General features: G+C 48.0%; 1 protein-coding gene across 2 annotated transcripts in view; it reads left to right on the top strand.

The window, feature by feature from the left end:
* The first annotated feature begins 9,707 nt into the window (after positions 1-9,707).
* NFS1 (NFS1 cysteine desulfurase) overlaps positions 9,708-20,110 on the top strand; it is a 658,188-nt gene continuing 647,785 nt past the window's right edge. Inside the window, exon 1 of one of the 2 annotated variants that reach the window (XM_078652222.1) lies at positions 9,708-9,913. In XM_078652222.1, coding sequence (XP_078508348.1) covers positions 9,820-9,913 — 94 coding nt within the window. In that variant the 5' untranslated portion in view covers positions 9,708-9,819. The remainder of the gene's footprint in view (positions 9,914-20,110) is intronic. The other variant, XM_078652223.1, reaches the window with a different exon arrangement.

Here is a 20,110-nt window from a genome sequence, read left to right as displayed (position 1 = left end):
TGTGTTACCTCACCCAGGGAAGCCGGGTGCATAGGTGTCTTTTCGTGTTGGGTTTCGTCGTCGTTTTCTATGGAGAACTGCAAAGAAGTGCTGCAGGCGACCAGAGGAAAAGTGTCCGGGTGGATCCAAGGGTGGATCGAAGATGTGAAGAACCTGAAAGCAGAAGGGACAGAGTCTGGGTCACTAGACAGTGACCAGGAAGGAACCAGGTAGGAACCAGGTGATGTCGGGTGATTTCAGTTGAAGTAGTCGAACTTGTCTCTTCAGCCACGAGGTCCAGGAGGCATCGCCAATGACCAGCCGCTGGATTCGAGCTGTCCCACAACGGATTCAGTTGACTGCGGTATTGGTATCCGGATTGGACCCAACAAACGTTGGCAACTGCAACCCACGCAGGATGTCGAGATTGGCTCTGTTGCAGACCAGCAAGATCTGTGGAGCTTCTCCTTTTCAGGGAAGCTGGAGCAAGTGTGGAGCAACCAGGAAAGCAAGTTAAGTTCACAGAAAGGTCTTCAGAGGGCTCACTAGCCAACTGGCCAGAAACCGGGAAGACGCGTGGAACTCAAATGCAAAGGTGGGGCCCACGGGATACTCGTGGAGTGTGGGGGCCTGGGCTTTGGTGCAAATGGTGCTCGGGCTGGGGATTCTGGTACCCCAATGCACAACTTACTGAGGCTTCCGGAAAGGAGTGCAGGTAGCAAAATGCAGGATGTCCAGGAGTTCCGGTCCCACGTCTCTCGTGCCCGCCACGTGTCTCAGCTTTGCTGTGGATGTGGGTCGGGGTCGGGGTCAGCGAAGTCAGGAAGTCTGTGTTCTGTGATGCAGAGTCTTCGGGTTCCGAGGGGAGAATTGAAACTGCAGACTGGGAAAGATGCTGTTGGTGCCTGTTTGCACAAGGTGGTCACTCCCTGACCACAAGGGAGATATCTTCCATCTTCCAGTCGAAATGGAATGTCGAAGGTCCAGTATATGTCTTTCAAAGATTCATCCAGGGTAATCTAAAGTCCTAGGGACACAGCTCCTATACTTATATTAAGGATGGGGGCTGGACTACCTGGCTAGGTCCCTCCTATGAGTGGACCTGAGAAGGGGGTTGTTACACCCCATTCCCTTTGTCCAGTTTCGTGCTATAGCTGGGGCTGTGTGCCCCAGCAACCGGTTTGAACTGGGCTATGCATGGAGCACCTTGTGTGCCCCAGGCAGTGTCTAGAAGCATTCACTGAATGCAGCCCTCCCTGCCCCAATATACAAGACCCCTGTCTGGGGAGGTGCCAGCATCTCCCTGGACAGGAAACGTATTGTCCAGGCCTCCCCTGATGGAGTTTCATCCAGCAACAGGAGGTCAGACTCGTGTCTGTGGCAGCCAAATCCATTTTGTGATGCTGAAGCTCTGTTTAACTTTAACCAGGTAAAGCAGTAACTACATGTCTTTTCCGTCTAGAAGGGTGGAATGCTACCCCCGCCGCCAGGACTGGCGTGGGGGGGGGTAGTATTCCAAAGTGTTTGACACCTTACACGACATGTTTTGATAAAGCCAAACCAAAGTTAGCATTAACCGCGAGGATTATAATGCACTTAAGAGATGGCTATATCATAGAACAGCTATAAGGAGATGGTTCCGAAAGCTGCAGAGGGGCTCAGCTCATGTCAGGGCACCCTCTCACATAAAACGAAGCACTCTGCCTTCAGGATTGTCGAGGCCTACCATAGGAGTGGCTTATAGGTGTATATGTGTCTATATGTAAAGGTAGATATAGGTATGCTATATCTAAGTACGGGGTGATTACACCACCTTATCCAGGCTGTGTGAACAGACCTGTGGTGTCAGTTTGAAAGGCAAACCAGGGGTGGCACAATACACGCTGCAGCCCCTGGTAGGCCTAGGGTACACCTATGCCCTGGGTACCTATGGTACACTATACAGGGGCTCACAAAGGTGACCCAGTAACCAATCTGGTATGTACCTAAAGTACATGGAGTCCATTTTATAGAGAAAGCAGATAGACTGGGGCCCTGAGTAGCAGGGCCCCAGGCCAACTAAGTCGAAAACCAGCAAAACACCAGGAAAAAAATGGGGGTAACCCTGTAGTCAGATTCCACCTTCCTACAATTTTAACTTCCAAAGTGCAATTAACCAGGAAGACGCACTATTACGCCTTAACAGGGTAAAAAATACAAAATTCCAAATTACATTCAAACTATGTTAACCCTGACTAGAAGTCAAGTTGCAGCCTGACCATTAACCCCCAATTGAAAAGAGTGAAACCAAAAAGATAACTTCACTTTCAAGCTGCTGTAAAAACAACAGTGCTTTGGCGCTGTGGCCAAAAATTAGATTTATACAGATGGGCTTGATAAATTGGCTCCTTCCATACGCATAAAAAGGGCAGAAGAACGTTAAGTGCAGGATAGTGCGAGTAGTAATGGTGTCACAAGTACAGGGGCATAGAGGGCTGGCCCAATCGTTTCGTCTCGGGCATGAAAGGATATGATGAAACATGTTTAAACAAAACCCCACAAGGAGGAATCTTGTATGATGATCCTTCATGGTCAGCAGAAAAGGATGAATTCGGGGAATAGATCTAAAGAACAGCAGCGCACCAGGACACAAGAGTCAAGGCGCTCACTTCATCGGAGTCGCCTGCTCTGGGGTTTGCAGTTTAGTGAAGGGGTGGTGGTCTGTCTGCCACATAATCCTGGAGGGAGGTATTAGCGCCACAAAACCATCCCGCCGGAGAAGAGACACCTTTGTGGGGGGGTTGCAATCCACTTGTGGGGTTTTTCAATCCATTTGTGGGGTTTGTCAATCCACCGTCTTCCACCAGGTTTCAAAGTACATTTTTCAAATAATCTTTTTTTTTATCTGTCACGCGACCTTGGGTGGTGGAGTGGCGTGTTATTGTTTGGCGTTGGTGGACAGCCGTGGTAGTTGTCACACACACACACCTCTGCTCCCCCAGCCTACCTCCCCACAACCACACCTCACCAGACACCCTCACACCACCATGTTGAAATGCAAGTAGAGGAGAGAAGCGCTGAAGTGAAGCTTTCCAAACTGGGCGAACTGGTTTTGACGGACCCGGGACAGTGTCAGAGTGGGTAAGAGAGGAAAAACCCCAAGAAGGGAGAGGGGCGCTGGGGGTGGAAATGCAAATAAATAAACCGATTTCACGGAAAGAAAAGTGAGAAAAACGCGAGAAAATAGAAAACTGGTAGGGAGGGAGGGGTGAATAAGAGGGGACATACCGGAGGAGGTCTCCTGGGAGGACCACCGTGTGTTAGGTGGGGGAGGGGGAATGGAGCTCTCAAGAGGCGACAGCACTCAAAGTGAAAGAGGCCGACAGAGATGGGGACGTGTTCAGAGACACCCGAGGAACGCAGATAAAGGTCAGGATGGTGGAGAAGCGGAGGGCCCTGGGGCGAAGAAACCTGCAGAGAAAATCAGATGATGAGAGACAGGAGTGATAGTGCAAGAAGGGTAGCAAAAGTGATGCAAGGAAATAAAAAGAGGTGAGAGAAAGAAGTAAAAAAAAAGTGAGAGAAAGGAGCAAACAAGGAGAGCGGAAAGGAGAAAGGAGTAAAAAGGGAGAGAGAAAGGAGTTAAAAAAAAGGAGAAAGAGGTAAACAGAGTGAGGAGGGACAGAGGAGTGAGGTATGGGGTAAAGAAAGGCATGGGGAGGGGGGTAAAGAAAGGCATGAGGGAGGGGAGAGGAGCGAGAAGGGCTTGAAGATATGGAAGTGGGAAAGAGACAGGCTGACTAATAGTGCGCGCGTCCGGCGCGCATGCATGTGGTAGCGTTCTAGTGTTCCTACACAGGAACAGGAAGTGTAGAACAGGAAGCGGAAGGTGGCCATATTGTTTGCCTGGCGCCGACCGCTAGGAACAGCCTAAGCCCCGGCGCTCCGGAATAAAGTTCTTAAAAGCACATAAAGCGTGCGTCTTTTACATTATTACAATGGCGACGAGTTGGGGGATATAATTACCCGACCGCACACGCGACCCCTTCGCGAGCGCACGCATCTAGCGTGAGTCATCAAAACAGCACCAGAGCGCGGCAGAGGAGCTGAGGCAAAGCAGCAAATTGGCGCGAAGGGAAACCAGCGCACCCTCAAGCCTGAGTGAAGCCCCAAATTGCTACCAGGGCACAGCAGACGACACTGCCCAGCAAGACAGCATCCAGAGAGGACAGAGGGCACGGAGGGGCATTGGAGGACGCCCATTGGGTGACAGAAAGGTACCAGACACTGTATACCACGTGGGGGCTCTTAATAGTGTCCAGGCACCCAGGCAGAGTGGCACACGCTGGCGGAAACAGCAGGCTCATCGCGTCCAGGGACAGGAGGCGGGCCGCAGGCGACATCCATCCCCACTAGGAGCAGACTAGGGGAGGACAGCGAAGAAGACGACAAGGAGGACGACGGAGGGGGACAAGACGCCCCAGGCAGTCCGCCCAGACAGACGGTCACCGCAGCCAAGACCAGGAGGAACACACCAGCCATGGCCAACCAGAGCACGTCTCTCACCCAACTGGTGCCATTCCTAACTAAAAGTGGGGAACCGGAAAGAAAATGGGAAGACTGGAAGAGGTACTTCCTTAACTATCTGGAGGCACTGGAAGAGGAGGGTGACACCCCATTCACGAGCAAACGGAAAAAGAAGATTTTGCTTCACAACCTAGGCCCAGAAGGGCTCAGGATCTACGACACAATTGTGAAAGGTGAGAGAGCTGCGGGGGACCCTGAGGTATTTGATCATGCCATCGAGGACTTAGACGCACATTACAGACCGGTAGTATGTGTTGCCATTGACAGATTCAACTTCTTTCAGAGGAAGCAAAAAAGCGGCGAGTCTGTAGACGAGTACGTGGTAGCTTTGCGGAAGTTAGCCCTCACGTGCAAATTTGGGGGACTGCATGATGAACTCATCAGGGACCAGATTATCATGCATACTTCCAGCTCCCACATACAGGAGAAGTTGTGGGTGAATGGCGACGCTCCTCTAAAGGAAATCTGGGCGATGGTCAAGAAGGCCGAGTTGTCGAGAAGGTGTGCTCAGGCGGCGAAGAGAGACGCCCAGGAGTCGCAAACGGTATGCAAAGTGATGGCGCCAAGTAGAAATGACCGTTGGAAGCAGAACGACACACGGAGGAACCAAGGAGGAAGTAGAGCCGATTTCACCGCCAGGCCACAGGCGGACAGCAAGTCACACAAAGCAGGAAAAACACAGTGTTACAGGTGTGGTAGCAATGCCCATCTAGGAAACGACAAAGCGTGCCCCGCTTTCAGGGCCAAATGCTCCTACTGCAACATCTTTGGACACTACGAGAAGGTGTGTCGCAGGAAACCCAAAAATGCCGTGGTGCGTTTAGTGGACCAAGAGCAGCGAGATGATTCCAGCGATCAAGAAGATACAGTGGAAGAGGAGGAATTCCTATACATTGATGTCCAAATACTAGAAATGGATGGCTCCAACTCAGATAGACCCCGGCTCGACATGCACATAGGGGGGATACCCCTGGAGATGATCGCCGACAGTGGAGCGCCCATCTCAATCGTTCAGAGACAAGTATGGGAAGACAACTTTGCGTCAAGAATCAAAGAAACACTTCTACCCATGGATGTGAGGCCGGTTACGTACACCGGACAAAAGATCCCCATGTTGGGCTACTGTCCGCTCATGTTTGAATTCAGAGGCCGTCACGCGCAGTGCAAGCTGTATGTAGCAGAGAGAGGCCCGTCCGTGCTGAGTTGGAAGGACCAAGGAGCTTTGGGGATTCAGCTCAACCCGGGAGGCATTGAGAAAATCCTACTCATGGACATGGAGGTCAAGGAAGATGTGCAGTTGTGGCGGATGACGTATCCCAAAGTCTTCAACGGGCAGATTGCTGAACTGGGCAAATACACACACCTCATCAAGCTGAAAGAGGGAGCGGTGCCAGTGGTGCACAAAGTGAGGAACATCCCGTTCCGCAGCAGAGAGGCAGTACAAACAGAACTGGACAGGTTGGAAAAGGAAGGTGTCATCAGGGCGATAGAGAGTGCGGAGTGGCTATCTCCCCTGGTTGTAGCCCAAAAGCCCAACGGCAAGGTACGTCTCTGCGTGGACCTAAGAGAATTAAACAAGAACATTGTCATAGACAAATTCCCCCTACCGCGCATCAGTGAAATGTTGGCGAAAACGAAAGATGTCACATGGTTCTCCACGGTGGACCTGTCGTCGGCCTACCATCAAGTGAAGCTTCATCCGTCGTGCACCCACCTCACATCGTTTATCACACCATTTGGGTGCTATGAGTTCGTGAGGATGCCTTTCGGCCTAGCTTCAGCCGCGGCTGTTTTCCAGAAAATCATGCACAAACTCTTAAAAGACCTGAAAGATGTCCTTTTCTTCCAGGATGACATTCTGGTAATGGGGAAGTCGAAGCAAGATCACAATGTGAAACTTCACAAGGTGTTACAGAGACTGCAAGACAACGGGTTGACTGCTGAATGGACAAAATGCAATTTGGGAGTCCAATCTGTCACGTACCTTGGCCATGAAGTGAGTGGACAAGGAATAACCCCAAAGAAGACAAACAAGAGAGCCATTATGGAGGCGCCCACTCCGGAAAAGAAGGAAGATGTTCGGTCATTCCTAGGAATGGCCGAGTATTACAGCAAATTCATTCCACATTTTGCAACGAAAACACACTATATACGACAACTGCTCAAGGAAAGGAATAGATTCCAGTGGGGAAAAGAAGAGCAAATGGAGTTCGATGCACTCAAGCAAGAAATGGGCACAGCCATTCCTCTCAAAGGATTCGACCCAAAAGCAGAGTCCATTCTCACCACGGACGCCAGTGACCGCGGCCTAGGAGCGGTGCTGATGCAGAGGGCGGAGTCAGGAGAGATGTCAACTGTCAGCTTCGCCTCTCGCTCGTTGGCGCCCAATGAAGAGAAGTTCAGCGTGGTGGAGAAAGAAATGCTGGCAGTGGTCTGGGCGGTGGAGAAATTTAGGCAATACTTGTGGGGAGCCAAGTTCCTAGTGAAAACCGATCACAAGCCCCTAGTTCGTGTCCTGACATCAAGCGGACATGATCATGCTACACCAAGAATCGCCAAGATGACCCTTCGGCTATTGGACTTTGTCTATGAGGTTGAGCACATTCCGGGGCCACAGAACAAAGTGGCCGACTTCCTTAGTAGGGCGGCAGCCATGGACGAGGCACGGAGCGAAGAGAGGCAAGATTGGGAAGGTTACGTGGTGGCCACCATCCAGGACACTGAGGAAGTGATAAGCGCCCAAGACTGGGAAGAGGCCTACAAGGAAGACACAGACCTAGAGGCCGTGAAAGGATACGTAGTCCATGGATGGCCAGAAAAGAGACACTTGAAGGAGGAACTGAAGAGATACTGGGAGGTCAGAGAGGAGCTGTCATTGGCAGAGAACCCAGTGTTCCTACTCCGAGGTGACAAGGTGGTCCCGCCCCGGAACATTTTAGAGCGTTTGATGTCCTTGCTGCATGAAGGGCACCAAGGGATCACGAAAACGAAAGCCTTGGCCAGACAAGCATACTGGTGGCCGGCCATCGATGCGCAAGTAGAACGACACGTGCGCACATGCGAGTCTTGTGCAAGATCAGACAAGTCCCAGAGCATGATGAGACCGCCTTTGGGAAGATTCCCGATTCTGGATGGCCCTTGGGAAATGTTGTCGGTGGACATAATGGGGCCAGTCCTGGACAAGGAGGGTACTCAGAAGTACGTGGTGGTTGTCATTGATAAGTATTCCAAGTGGCCCGAGCTACAAGTCTTGGAACATGTGGACACTGAGGCGGTTATACGTTTCTTGCGTGCCACATTTGTCAGTGAAGGCATCCCAAAGATCATCACCTGCGACAATGGTCCCCAATTCACATCTGAGAAGTGGATCACCTTTACCAACAGAAACGGCATCGAAGTGAAGCACACCCCGATCTATCACCCTGCGGGAAATGGCCAAGTGGAGCGTTTTAATCGTGTGATAATGGGCACAATACAGGCAGCCATTGAAGATGGTCTGGACTGGGAAAAGGAGCTAGAAAAGATGATTTGGGCATACCGCATCACACCAGGGAGCACAGGCTACAGCCCCTTTAAGATCTTAAGAGGTAGAGAAGCCTTCACCAAAGACAACGCAGCATGGAGGAAGTTGGTTGTACAGAGCAAGTGGTCACCGGCGGTGGTCAGAAAGAATTTAGAGAGAGCACAAGAAGTTTACACTGCCCATTACAACAAAAGACGAAACACTCGAAGCACAGAGCTAGACAAGGGAGATTGGGTGAGGGTGAAGCTGGCCATCATGAAGAGAAAGGGGGAAAGCAAGTTTTCACCCCCCCTCAAGGTAGTGGAGCCCTATGCCCGGTCGGCCCTACTGAGCGATGGAAAGATATGGTCTATGGACAGAATGGCAAGGTGCAGCAAGATCCTGAAGTGGGAAGAGGAGACGGAAGAAGGAGCAGAGCAGGTCTTCGAGGAAGGAGAAAGTGAAGGTGGAGAAGGACAAAGAGAGAACGTCGGTGAAGGCGAAGAAAGACAAGGAGAGAACGTCGATAGTGCAGAAGGACAAACAGAAGGTGAGGAAAGGGAAAAGAGAAAGTCGACAGAAGAAAGACGCAGAAGCGAAGAAGGTGGTGAGAAGAGAGCAAGGGACAGAGAAGTAGAAAGTACGAGAGAGCGGACGGAACACAAGACGACAGGAGGAGAGAGAAAGGATGAGAGAGTGGAGACTCGAGTAGGAAGAAGAGTTAAGGTACCTGAGAGATTCAAGGACTATGAGATGAACTGGAAGTAAGACTTTTGTAAATTTGTTGTTGTGCATAAAGGGGGGAGATATGTGGTAGCGTTCTAGTGTTCCTACACAGGAACAGGAAGTGTAGAACAGGAAGCGGAAGGTGGCCATATTGTTTGCCTGGCGCCGACCGCTAGGAACAGCCTAAGCCCCGGCGCTCCGGAATAAAGTTCTTAAAAGCACATAAAGCGTGCGTCTTTTACATTATTACAATGCACTGTACCCGATCCGCCTGCAGCCTTTAGGAGCATTTTAAAAAGCCCCTTACTTAATTCTCGCAAAGCATCGCTTACGCGATAGCTATAGCGAGACCTGAAAACATGAGGTACGAGAGGCACTTACTGAATTAGTTAGATTTTAAACGCGAATTTTGAAACATTCGTGCCCTCTCTGTCACGACAATGCCATTTGAGAGCTTCTCATTCCTCAAAAAGGGGTATTTTCTTAAATGTATCTCTTTACATGGACTTCGGTTTACTCCCAAGAAACGATCACACATTTGGCAGCAAAAGGTCAACCATTCGTACTTGAAACAACTGAAATGTCATACATAAATTAGTAAACAAACTGGCATTTATGTCTGTAGTTGAGAAATTATGGACTGCTGAAAAAGATTCCACTTTGGTGGCCATACTAAAGTGCCTGTCATGATTACGAAATCAGACTTGTTCCGACGTCGAATTCCCCGTTGCTCATTTTTTTTTTTTTATTTCCTATCGCTGAACAGATGGATAGTCCGAGAGGACCCGCTGCAAAACTAGGACTCTTTGCATCAGGCTTCGTTGCAACTTGGGTGCGTGACAGAAATAATACCTACACTTTATTCACACTTAATATGGCCGCGAGAAAAAGCACATATGCGTTTAGTATTTATGCGGTAAAGACTCTTGAAGGCAGACCAAATTGTTGTCCTACGTCTCTGTCGCCGCTTCCTATGTTTTGTCCCACGAAGTACTCGTGCTGCGTTGCTTGCGTAAGTGCGCTGTTCATCATCTAAGGTCAATACCATGCTCCGGCAAACAGCAGGCTGTGCTGTGCTCTTTTGCGGGCGCCTTCGAGCTCCCGTCAGCTCGGTGAGGGGAGCAGTAACGAGAGTAGCGAGTAAGTGAAAGAGAGAAAAATTTACGTGCTGAGGGCGGCGAATTGGGGAAGTAGGCGCATTAACGCTTGTTCAACTTAACGGTTTGCTCAGTGACAGACTAGTAATGCGTACCAACTGCCTCTTGCTTTTCTGTAGTTTGGATAGTTGGCGTAGCATGGCGTCTGTATATGTGGCCAGCAGGTGTACCTACCTATATTCGGGCTGACATATGACCAAGGGGTCTCCTACCTTTTCTGTAAAACGTTACTTCAGTTCAATGTAAATCATCTTGAGCTACTAATATTATTAATGCTGTAATAGTGAACATGTAAAACAAGATTACATTATTCGCCATCCCATGAGTTATTACCAGCAGTGATCATTTCAGTTCCATTTAATTTGGAATGCTTCTACGTTGGTGATACATGACAGCTGTAGCAGCAATGCTGCTGGCACCTAGGTACTAACATTAGTATTATTGCATGATTTATTATCAGCTTATGAGTTCTAAAGATGTACACGTTTTCATATTGGAAAAATACCCTTTTTAATACTGAAATACATATATTGAACCAAGCAGCAGCTTCTAATTTAGGGGCTGGGCTACACATAGTAGAGCTACTTCCAGGCAGCTCTCGAGCTACGTGTTGGAGAAGCCTGCAATAGACAATAAGTTTTCAGTGCTGGGTAAACCAGCATTACACCCATGTTGTGTACATTTAGAGCCTCATTTAAGCCTTTTTAGACTTTTTAAAGGTCAAAATACCCCCCAATCTAAAATATAATAAATAATAAGAAAGTCACATGATTACAGATTGTGTTATGTTTAACCCCTTGTATGCTCATGACGGCTCTCGGCCGTCATGTGTCACGGTGGGCGTGTGCGCACAATGGCCGGGAGCCGTCCGAATCCTGCCGGCCATTTATTTCTCCCGCACAGCTCGGGAAATAAACCTGCATCCAAGGGGTTACATTATTATTGTCATTTTAGAACACCCTTAAGTATTGTCAGCTGTCTACATTCACATATTTCTATTAGATGTCATGCAGAGCGTAGGATACGACTAAGCCCCAACAAAATAACTGTCAAACACCTAAGCATCCAAATTAGAAGTGTGACAGAACTCATGCATTTCATTTAAACACATTGCAGCAGTATTGCTGGGTTGTATCTTAGTTTGTTGTGTGTCTTAAATGTCTGTTACTGCTCAGCCTGGAAGGTGTTCTTTCATTTGAAATGTCAGTAGGTCATGTTATTCTTGGGACTCTGTAAGTACAGTTGGAGGATGCTAAGTAGTGAACTACCTAGCTCTTGGTGAGTCCTCTGTATTGTTTTGTTCCTATAAATCTAAATAGTATCTGTGCGTTTAGACAACATAAACTGAGGGATAGGTGTCCAGACTGATTCCAGACACTCCCCAAAGGATGTGTTAGCCTTTAGACCAGCTGCTCACAGTGGCTCTATAAGCCCCCAACCCTTACCAAGGAGCGAATAGTTTCTGTCAACTATCCAACATGACAACCCTTGATCCTTCAGGATCGTAGGAACAGTGTACTACTTTTCACTTAGTCTGTTGTGCTCACTTGGTCTCAGAGAAAGACACAGAATAAACAACGGGGGCGTATTTAATAAGCATTTATTGAACCAGCATAATTCTAATATAAAATACATGTGCTGCAACAACCGTATATACAATTCCGAGGACCAACAGAGTAAATAAAAGGTAGAATTCTTCCATGGTGCTAAAATAGTGAATATATGCAGGCATATAGATATATGGCAGTAATGAAGCATACTCCTAAGATGCAAACCCTAGCTAAGTACCTAGCATGTATGTAGGTGTGAAACCAAGAATCCCCTTGGAAAGAGCCAACTCCTTTACCTAATGGGAAAGAACTAAGGACCCCTTCTTGATCTCAAGTTGGACACTCTGCAAGGGATGTCAGACCACTGCGTGCTGGCGCTTTTGCTTGAGGGAATTCAGCACCTCGTGTCAGCATGGAAGCTTCTCCTCTGGTTTGCCCAGCTAAGATGTGGTGCTTATAGACCCGAAAGGTACCCTCAGGGGTTCGACCTAGATGTGAAATGGCGCTGTGGGTCTGTCGTCCAAGGATGACACTAGCAGTTACTTTTTTACAGAGTTATTTTACAGAAGATGGTAATCCTGCTGTGTGATACCAAGAATCCTCATGAATAATAATTGAGACTAGTTTTCAAAGAAAACGACACAACATTTATTCGGCACGTAACTGGGCAAAGGTCAGCGCCACAGCCGTTATGTAGAGAAACGTAGGACAAATGTAGCTCAAAGGTCGTACAACTACCTAGGCCTATATTGAGGTACATTGAGGCTAATAGCACCCACTACTCATCCGAAGGACGATAAACTAATGGTAATATATGCCTGTCTATGAGCATAAAAACATTGTTAAAAACATGTAAAAAAACACGGTAAACAGAAAAAACGATGTACAAAGTTTAATATGGTCGATAAGTAATCTATATAGTCAATATACTGTTTAGACCAACTGAGCACATCGAAACCCATGGTGCTCAGTTCGAGCAAGGAGAGTAAAATAAAACAAAATGCTGTTTCCGAATTCCAATTTGGCTTGTTTTGGAAAATGCCGCATTGTTCTCATTGCACAGAGAGTCAAATGCTCATGTGTATTGTGTGGGAGACGCAGCATCGCTGTTGTTTGCCTTAGCAGATGACTGTCCCTTTAACACATCTTAGATCAGGTCAGTGGAGCAAAGATGATCTTCTCCAGTTCCCACAGCAGCTGTTGAGGAAGCACTCCAGACACCTGTGAACCTGTTGCAGAGCCGGTGTCCATTCGGACAGGAGCAGAAGCATTCTGTGGTGGTTCTAAGAATGCCAACATCAACATGGGAATACGCTAAGGACACTGTAAGACTTGGGCCTTTAAGGGGTCCAGTAGTACATCTACGTCCCGTGGCGCAGCCGATAGAAGGGCTAGACATATGTCCAACACGCATTCGTAACCGCAGAATAGGCATTGGAGCACAGGCAAGATGCAGTCTACCCAGACTGATCTGAACAATAGGAACCAATGCTTGCCTAGCTCCTGAAGCCCAGGAGTTTCCAGATGGAGTACCATGTGTTCACGGCAATGTCGCACCAGAAGTGCTTTTTCCATCTCCTTGGAAGCTGGAATGTCCATTGCGTAGCATGAAAATTAAAACCAGGATACCCACTACAAGGAGTAGGACCACTGAAAGCCCTCTAAAAACACTTCCCAATACGGAGTGTATAAATGATGGGATAACTCCGAAAATTGTCTGAAAGGTGCTCAATAGTCCAGAACCTATGTTCTTAAATAGGTGCCCAATCCCACTTGTATCAGACATGTTAAAGATACGATGTACCATTTCCCCAAAATGGAGCGGGACGTTCGTTCGGACTATTGTCTGTATCTCAGCCGAAGACCTTGCAACCTGGAGATCAAAAGTCTCTCAGGCTAAGCCACATCCTTCTGTAACAGCATGGCTTTCAGTCTGCTCAGAGAATCAAACCATATAAGGGAAACATTCAAGGAAGGCCATAGCGGCGCCTCCCTTACTGTGTGGGTCGGTGGAAACAATACTTGCATGCAACAAGTAACCCTGGAACTTACTGTGACCAGATGGGGATGTATGACGTTACATCGCGCACATTGAGATCGCGCGCTTTTTCCCCGCATCTATTACATCGCACAGACCATGACATCGTCTGTTTTTACCTCGCTATCTGTTGCAACGTGATTCCGTTGCTTTCTATTGGCCCGTACATTACCCCGCAGTACACCAAGTCGCATGGCAAAACAACGCAGTGTTTGATATCGCTTGCGTGAACCTGCCTCTAAGCCCTAGCCCCCTGGGTCCTGGTTTCATTTCGTGTGAGTTATGAAAGACTTCAGGAGGGTTTTGTACGATGCACTCAAATGTGTTTTTTTATTAATATTCCTCTCACATCAAGTAACTGCAGCAGAGGCCGCATAATCATGCGCTTTCTGCACTTCGCCAGGGCAGAAGGGATGTGTGATTTTTTTCGGCATCTCGAAGGAGTTCATTAATTCGAAATCTCTCCGATTAATGCATGTTATTCTGACACCAGAGCACGGAATCACAGAGAAGCAGTTACTGCATTGTGTTTCTGAGCTTCGCTGTCAGCAAAACATGAATTAACTCCGTAATAAATCGAGTTAATCTACGCGCTCGAGACGACAAAAAGAAGAGCACAGATCCCTTCTACACTGGCTCAGCGCAGAAAACGGCATCTTGATACAGTCACTGTTGATTTCGGAGAGATTGCTTAGTATCTCTATGAAGCCTAATGGCAGGTCTTTAAGTGTGGCGGGCCCTGCCAGGTCTGAGCACTGGCAGAATTTTCAGAGGGTGATTAAACAAATCGTTTCTGGGCTCTGTAGATATACCTCTAACTGAGCTCAGAGCAAGAATTGTTTCCTGATCAGCATTGTCAGGTCTGAGAGGGAGACGATTAATGGAAATATATATATGTGTGTGGTTTCTCCTCCAACTCTCTGTGGCAGGACTGTGGCCGAGCATGAAAAGGAACGACCAAAATGTAAATCTGAAACATTCTCTAAAAGTTGAAGGCCGCTGTTCCCCTCTGATCCGTGGCCCGAATTTCGTTCTGCCTTGCGTTTATTTGCTGGCTGTGTTCTTGCGCCTTCCAGCGTATCAGGCAGCATGCTGGATTCAATTTGTGAGGAGCAGTTTTCCAGAGGCACTTGGTTGAGGGATGGCTCCTACTTACAAAGATCACACCTATTTGAAAGAACCTTTGGACACACCTTTGGCCATTCCAACGCCCCCCTCCCCCCAAGATTGTTTTATTCCACTTCAAAGCACCGCCTAATGAAGGTATCCGAGGCAACAGCTGAATTTTTATTTTTTTTAATTCTTTTTATTGAAAAATAAAATCGCATACAGTAAACGTGGACGCATATCTCATGAAATGAGCAACTCTCATACAAAACATTTTGCGGGGCATGGGTCGGGGGTCAATGTGACTTAGATGGTACACAAAGCGAATAATACGGGACCTGACGATACATGACAATCCATAATTCGAGCCATCCAGACATGCAATCAATGCGACACGAAATACACAGGATTCTAACAACGAACGAAGAAAGTCATCATCAGGGGCAACAATTAAAGTGAAGAGAGAAACTTCGAGCATCATCCATCGGCAGCTATTAGAGGCGTAACATTACGAGAAACTTAAAATGGCGTCAGCACCCCGATCCCACGCCGACCAGGTAAGGATATTGTCATGAGTAGCATACAAGTGAAACAGGAGATAAGAACAAAAAACACTATCTAGGACAATACAACACACACCCAACCCCCCCTCCCTGCACCTCTGCATAAGGCTTCCACCCCACCCCAACTAGCAGTGTGCCTGTCGCCCCAACTAACTAAGTACCAAACATGGAAATGGAGGAGGAATACAGTTCACGCTCCCGGCCCCCCCCCCCCCTCGCCCAATGCAGCGACCCCTACAGGCAAGAATTGCGTGAAATAGAAGTACTGGCAGACTAGTAGGGGAAGCCGTTACGACCACCCAACCCCCGCTTCGGCAAAGACAGTAGAATCCCGTGACCATGAAAGCCTAAAAATCGAACCCAGAGTATCGCGCTCATCCCTGTCCCTTACGATCCTTCATACGAACACCCACTAATAAAACCACTGCGCAGACAGGAGAATCAGCATAGCTAAGAAAAGTCACAGAAGCACAGGAGAGACAGTTAAAAGAAATGACATCCCGCGATGCAGCAATTTTACTGGAGTGGTCCCCCACCGGTAATAAGTCTTGAAAGTAGTCCTTAGTAGAGCACAAAGAAGCAACACGGTGGGAGATGGAGAAATTGGTAGACCAGTAAACAGTGTCCATCACAAGCAGCGCTGGCGTCGGGATTAAGGAACTAGGAGAGTTCTCCTGCTCGCAGGCCGTTACTCGATCGTCGTTCAGGGGCTCCAGTTCGAATGTCTGCACGGGGCCATTATCATCAGTGAAGCTTCGTGCGGTGGGAAATTCGGCTTGTGACGGGACTGGCAAATGGTTGGAGTCCGGTCTCGGTCTTGCAATTTCGGCCACCATGTCCAGTTTGTGGATTATGGAGCCCAATTGTCCATGGAGCGTCCCGATGGCGGCCATTACACTTCTTAGTGACAACGCACTCTCCGCCCGATCCATCTCCGCGCGCTCTATCACGATCAGGATTTGTATTCCCGGAGGACCGGATACTCCAGGAAATCAACCAGAGTGGAGCGGACGGCCACGGGAGGCGACCGATCATCAAGCGACGTTGCGCGGCAGCGGTGAGCGGGGAGCCCAGCCCGACAGACCCGGGGCCGCAAGGTCTACGGGAAGAGGGCTCCCACCCCCGGCCGGGTCGCAATTGCTCGCCTTCCCTTCAGCGCCAATCAGACCGATTGACCGCCATCGGTGTGAGCGATAAAAAAACTTCCACTCCGGAAGACCGGACTCCGCCTGAGTCCCACGGCCGATGTTGTTCACTTGAGACCCGGCTGGGTCAACACTCGAGGCCCCGGCTTACACTCTGGGTTAGGCTGAAAAATGAAGTACGGTATAACTCCACCGTTCGAGCCCGCAGAAATTACCAGAGGCCACCGTCAGGATCCACACATCTTCAGCCACACGGGGGTCGGGTGCAAAATCAGGATAGATGACAGGATATTATGGCAAGCGGCGGAGGACAGCGGAGCCGGGAGCTTATGCGGCCATCTTGTTTGCTAGCGTAGCTCCTCCCCGCCAGCAACAGCTGTATTTGGCCTATTCACCACTGCACCAAGCAGAATTAAAAGATACGTCTTCTGCGCTAGAATCTTGAATTGACCAATTTGTCAAAAGAATTTGGAAAGTTGCAAAACACCTTGGAGAACAAAACCGAATAGATAGCCTTACGTCATAAACATAAAAGAAAATAGGAAGTATTTATTGACATCCTTCCTTGACCCACTGGTTAAAGAGTCATTAATGACAAGTACACCAAATGGTGTCATTTTCCAGACTGCATAAGATACTATATCAATACCCACGTGGCACAACATAAGAATTAGGCACACATACTATTGTACACCATCACAGCCTAAATTATTGCTGTAGGGAAAGCGTTGGATAGCGTAGGGGTAAAAATTACTATTCCCACTCGAATGAGTGCAACAGTAGGGAAAGCGTTGGATAGCGTAGGGGTAAAAATTACTATTCCCACTCCAGAGAGGTCAACAGTAGGGAAAGCGTTGGATACCCATCCACCCATCCACCCACCCACGCATCCACCCACCCACGCATCCACCCACCCACGCATCCACCCACCCACGCATCCACCCACCCACGCATCCACCCACCCACGCATCCATCCACCCACCCATCCACCCACCCATCCACCCACGCATCCACCCACGCATCCACCCACCCATCCACCCACGCATCCACCCATCCACCCACGCATCCACCCATCCACCCACGCATCCACCCACCCACGCATCCACCCACCCATCCACCCATCGACCCACTCATCCACCTACCCACGCATCCACCCACCCACCCACGCATCCACCTTCCCACCCACCCAACCCACCCACCCACCCACGCATCCACCCACCCATCCACCCACCCATCCACCCACCCATCCACCCATCCATCCACCCATCCATTCATCACCCATCCATCCACCCACCCATCCCTCCACATAAAAAGTAGTAAGTGTTACAAAAACACTTAAAATTTAGTAAGTGTATATTTGGGGTTCTCGCACGCAGTTTAGCAACATTTATATATTTTATGATCGTTTCCCATAACATTAATATATTAGGTGAGCGTTTGTTTTGGGAGACGTGACAGGAGGCTCGAACCTTAGTTCCCAGCACCAAAGTCGGCAGCGCTTGGCCTCAGACCACATAGTTTCAGCTATGTGGTCGTGAATCTTTTGTAGTATTTGGGGGCCTCGCACGCAGTTTCGAGTTTGTGATCGTTTCCCATAACATTAATATATTAGGTGAGCGTAGTGTCAACAAAACACATTAACATTTTTAAGCGTATATATATTTGGGGGCCTCGCACGCAGCTCAATTAAGATATTTTGTGAGCGATTTTACAATTACATGGTGAACATGACTCGCACGTCACAGTTTAGAGCAATTTTTGTAATTTTTCGCATTACATCATCTTAATTTCCGTGTGGTGAATATCGTGTCTGGTCCTCGCAGGTCATGGTGAATATTATATGGTTTCACACTGAGACTCGCACGTCACGTAACAGTTTAGAGCAATTTTTGTTTAATTTTACATTTTTCCCATTACATCATCTTTAATTTCCGTGTGGTGAATATCGTTTCTGGTCAACGCAGGTCATGGTGAATATTATATCGTTTCACACTGTGACTCGCACGTCACAATTTCCCATTTTTCCCATTACATCATCTTAATTTCCGTGTGGTGAATATCGTTTTTGGTCCTCGCAGGTCATGGTGAATATTATATCGTTTCACACTGTCCTCGCAGGTCATGGTGAATATTATCGTTTCTGGTCCTCGCAGGTCATGGTGAATATTATATCGTTTCACACTGTCCTCGCAGGTCATGGTGAATATTATATCGCACGTCACAATTTCTGTTTCATTTTCAGTTTCTTAATTTCCCCATCACGATGCAATGTCATCACTGGCGATGTAATGGCCCATGTCATACGTCTTAGCATGCGGCGCGCTAGCATGCGGTGTGCAGCCATCCGCGATGAAATAGTCGCGTTACAACGAAAGTACTGCATCGCGCTGCTATCGTAACAGGTGTTTCCCCCAGATATGCGATGCCTGGCAGCATCCCCAACAACCTTGATCATTCAACATTAAAAAACTCCCATTCGAGAGCAGTTTGAGCAGCGGATAAATCGCTGCAAATGATGATCCTTTTAAGTGACACAATAGGTTTGCAACCGAAGCATTACAGGCTCTGTGAAGCTAAATATCCGGACAAATTAGAGACCAACTTAAAGAAGCCTCACAGTGCAAACCGCTAAGATATACTTCAGTGTCCCCATTGCTGCATCTAAATTTGTACAGTAATTCCCAAGATTCATGTATGTAGCCCTCTTCATCACTTTATATCTGCCTACCTGGTGATACTGTAGACAGTATTGAAATTGGAATGTTATGACTAGCAGTGTAATGTAGCCATAGATTAACCATTCTGTGGAGGGTGACTCAGCCACAGTAAAAAAGAATTGGTCAATTTTTCAATGTGCAGCATTGTATATTTTGCATCCCCTCGTGCCATTGTTGTCTGTCTTTCTGTTAGATTGTTTGCAGAAAACAGAGACGTACTGTGGATATACCGCGAGGACACGTTGAACAGAGCGCAATGAGTGTAGTGTCCAGCTCAATAATAGAATGGAACGCAATTGCGATTACCCATGTTGAAGAATATACAAATCCTGTTCTATTATATCTATTGCAGAAGACACAGTGTTGACCAGTGAAAAAACCCTGGATGTGAGTGTGGTCATGCCATTGTCAACCACTGCCAAAGCCTTTTCTAGGTAAACACTGTCAATTTCAAGCAATCAATCGACAGCCTCTTGCTGAGATATTTTCCATACCTCGTTGTAAATAGCATAAAGGAGGCGCTTCTGACGTAGCTTTTGCTGACCTAACAAAAACCCTTAAGATACATGTCATCTGAGAGTAAGGACGTGTTGAGGTCTTTAGCCACTCTAGGCATAGCTTCCCAACAGTGTAAGATGTCACCACCCAAGTGTTCTCGCTGTACGGAGTGTTGGTCAGGCCTATGGATACTAAACCCTTCAGTGGTACCCCTGAATCTTGACTGGCACCTATCTGTGTTGATACGCCAAATCAACCATCCCTTCCAATTGGGGACAGTAGAATTGTACGAACCATCATGTAGAATGTCATCTAATGTAGCCTTACTATGTTGTGTATAATTTTGCCAACCCTCAAAGTGTGAAAGCAAGGGAAACCGAGGTGTGTTCAGGTCCTTGATCTTGGCTAGACCAAGACAGGAAATCTGTTAAACTGCGTCAGTCATTCGATAAGATTATTTGCTGTGGTATGAGGCATGCTCTAATTAAGGATTCAGTTTCCTGAACGTGCCAATCTTTAGTCCCCTAGACAGATTTTGTGCTATGGTGTTTCTCCAAAAGTC

The sequence above is a fragment of the Lissotriton helveticus genome, chromosome 7 (assembly GCF_964261635.1).
Source record: "Lissotriton helveticus chromosome 7, aLisHel1.1, whole genome shotgun sequence".
Lineage (NCBI taxonomy): Eukaryota > Metazoa > Chordata > Amphibia > Caudata > Salamandridae > Lissotriton > Lissotriton helveticus.
Note: the sequence above shows the minus strand (reverse complement) of the source record. Positions and strands in the feature narration are given on the sequence as shown.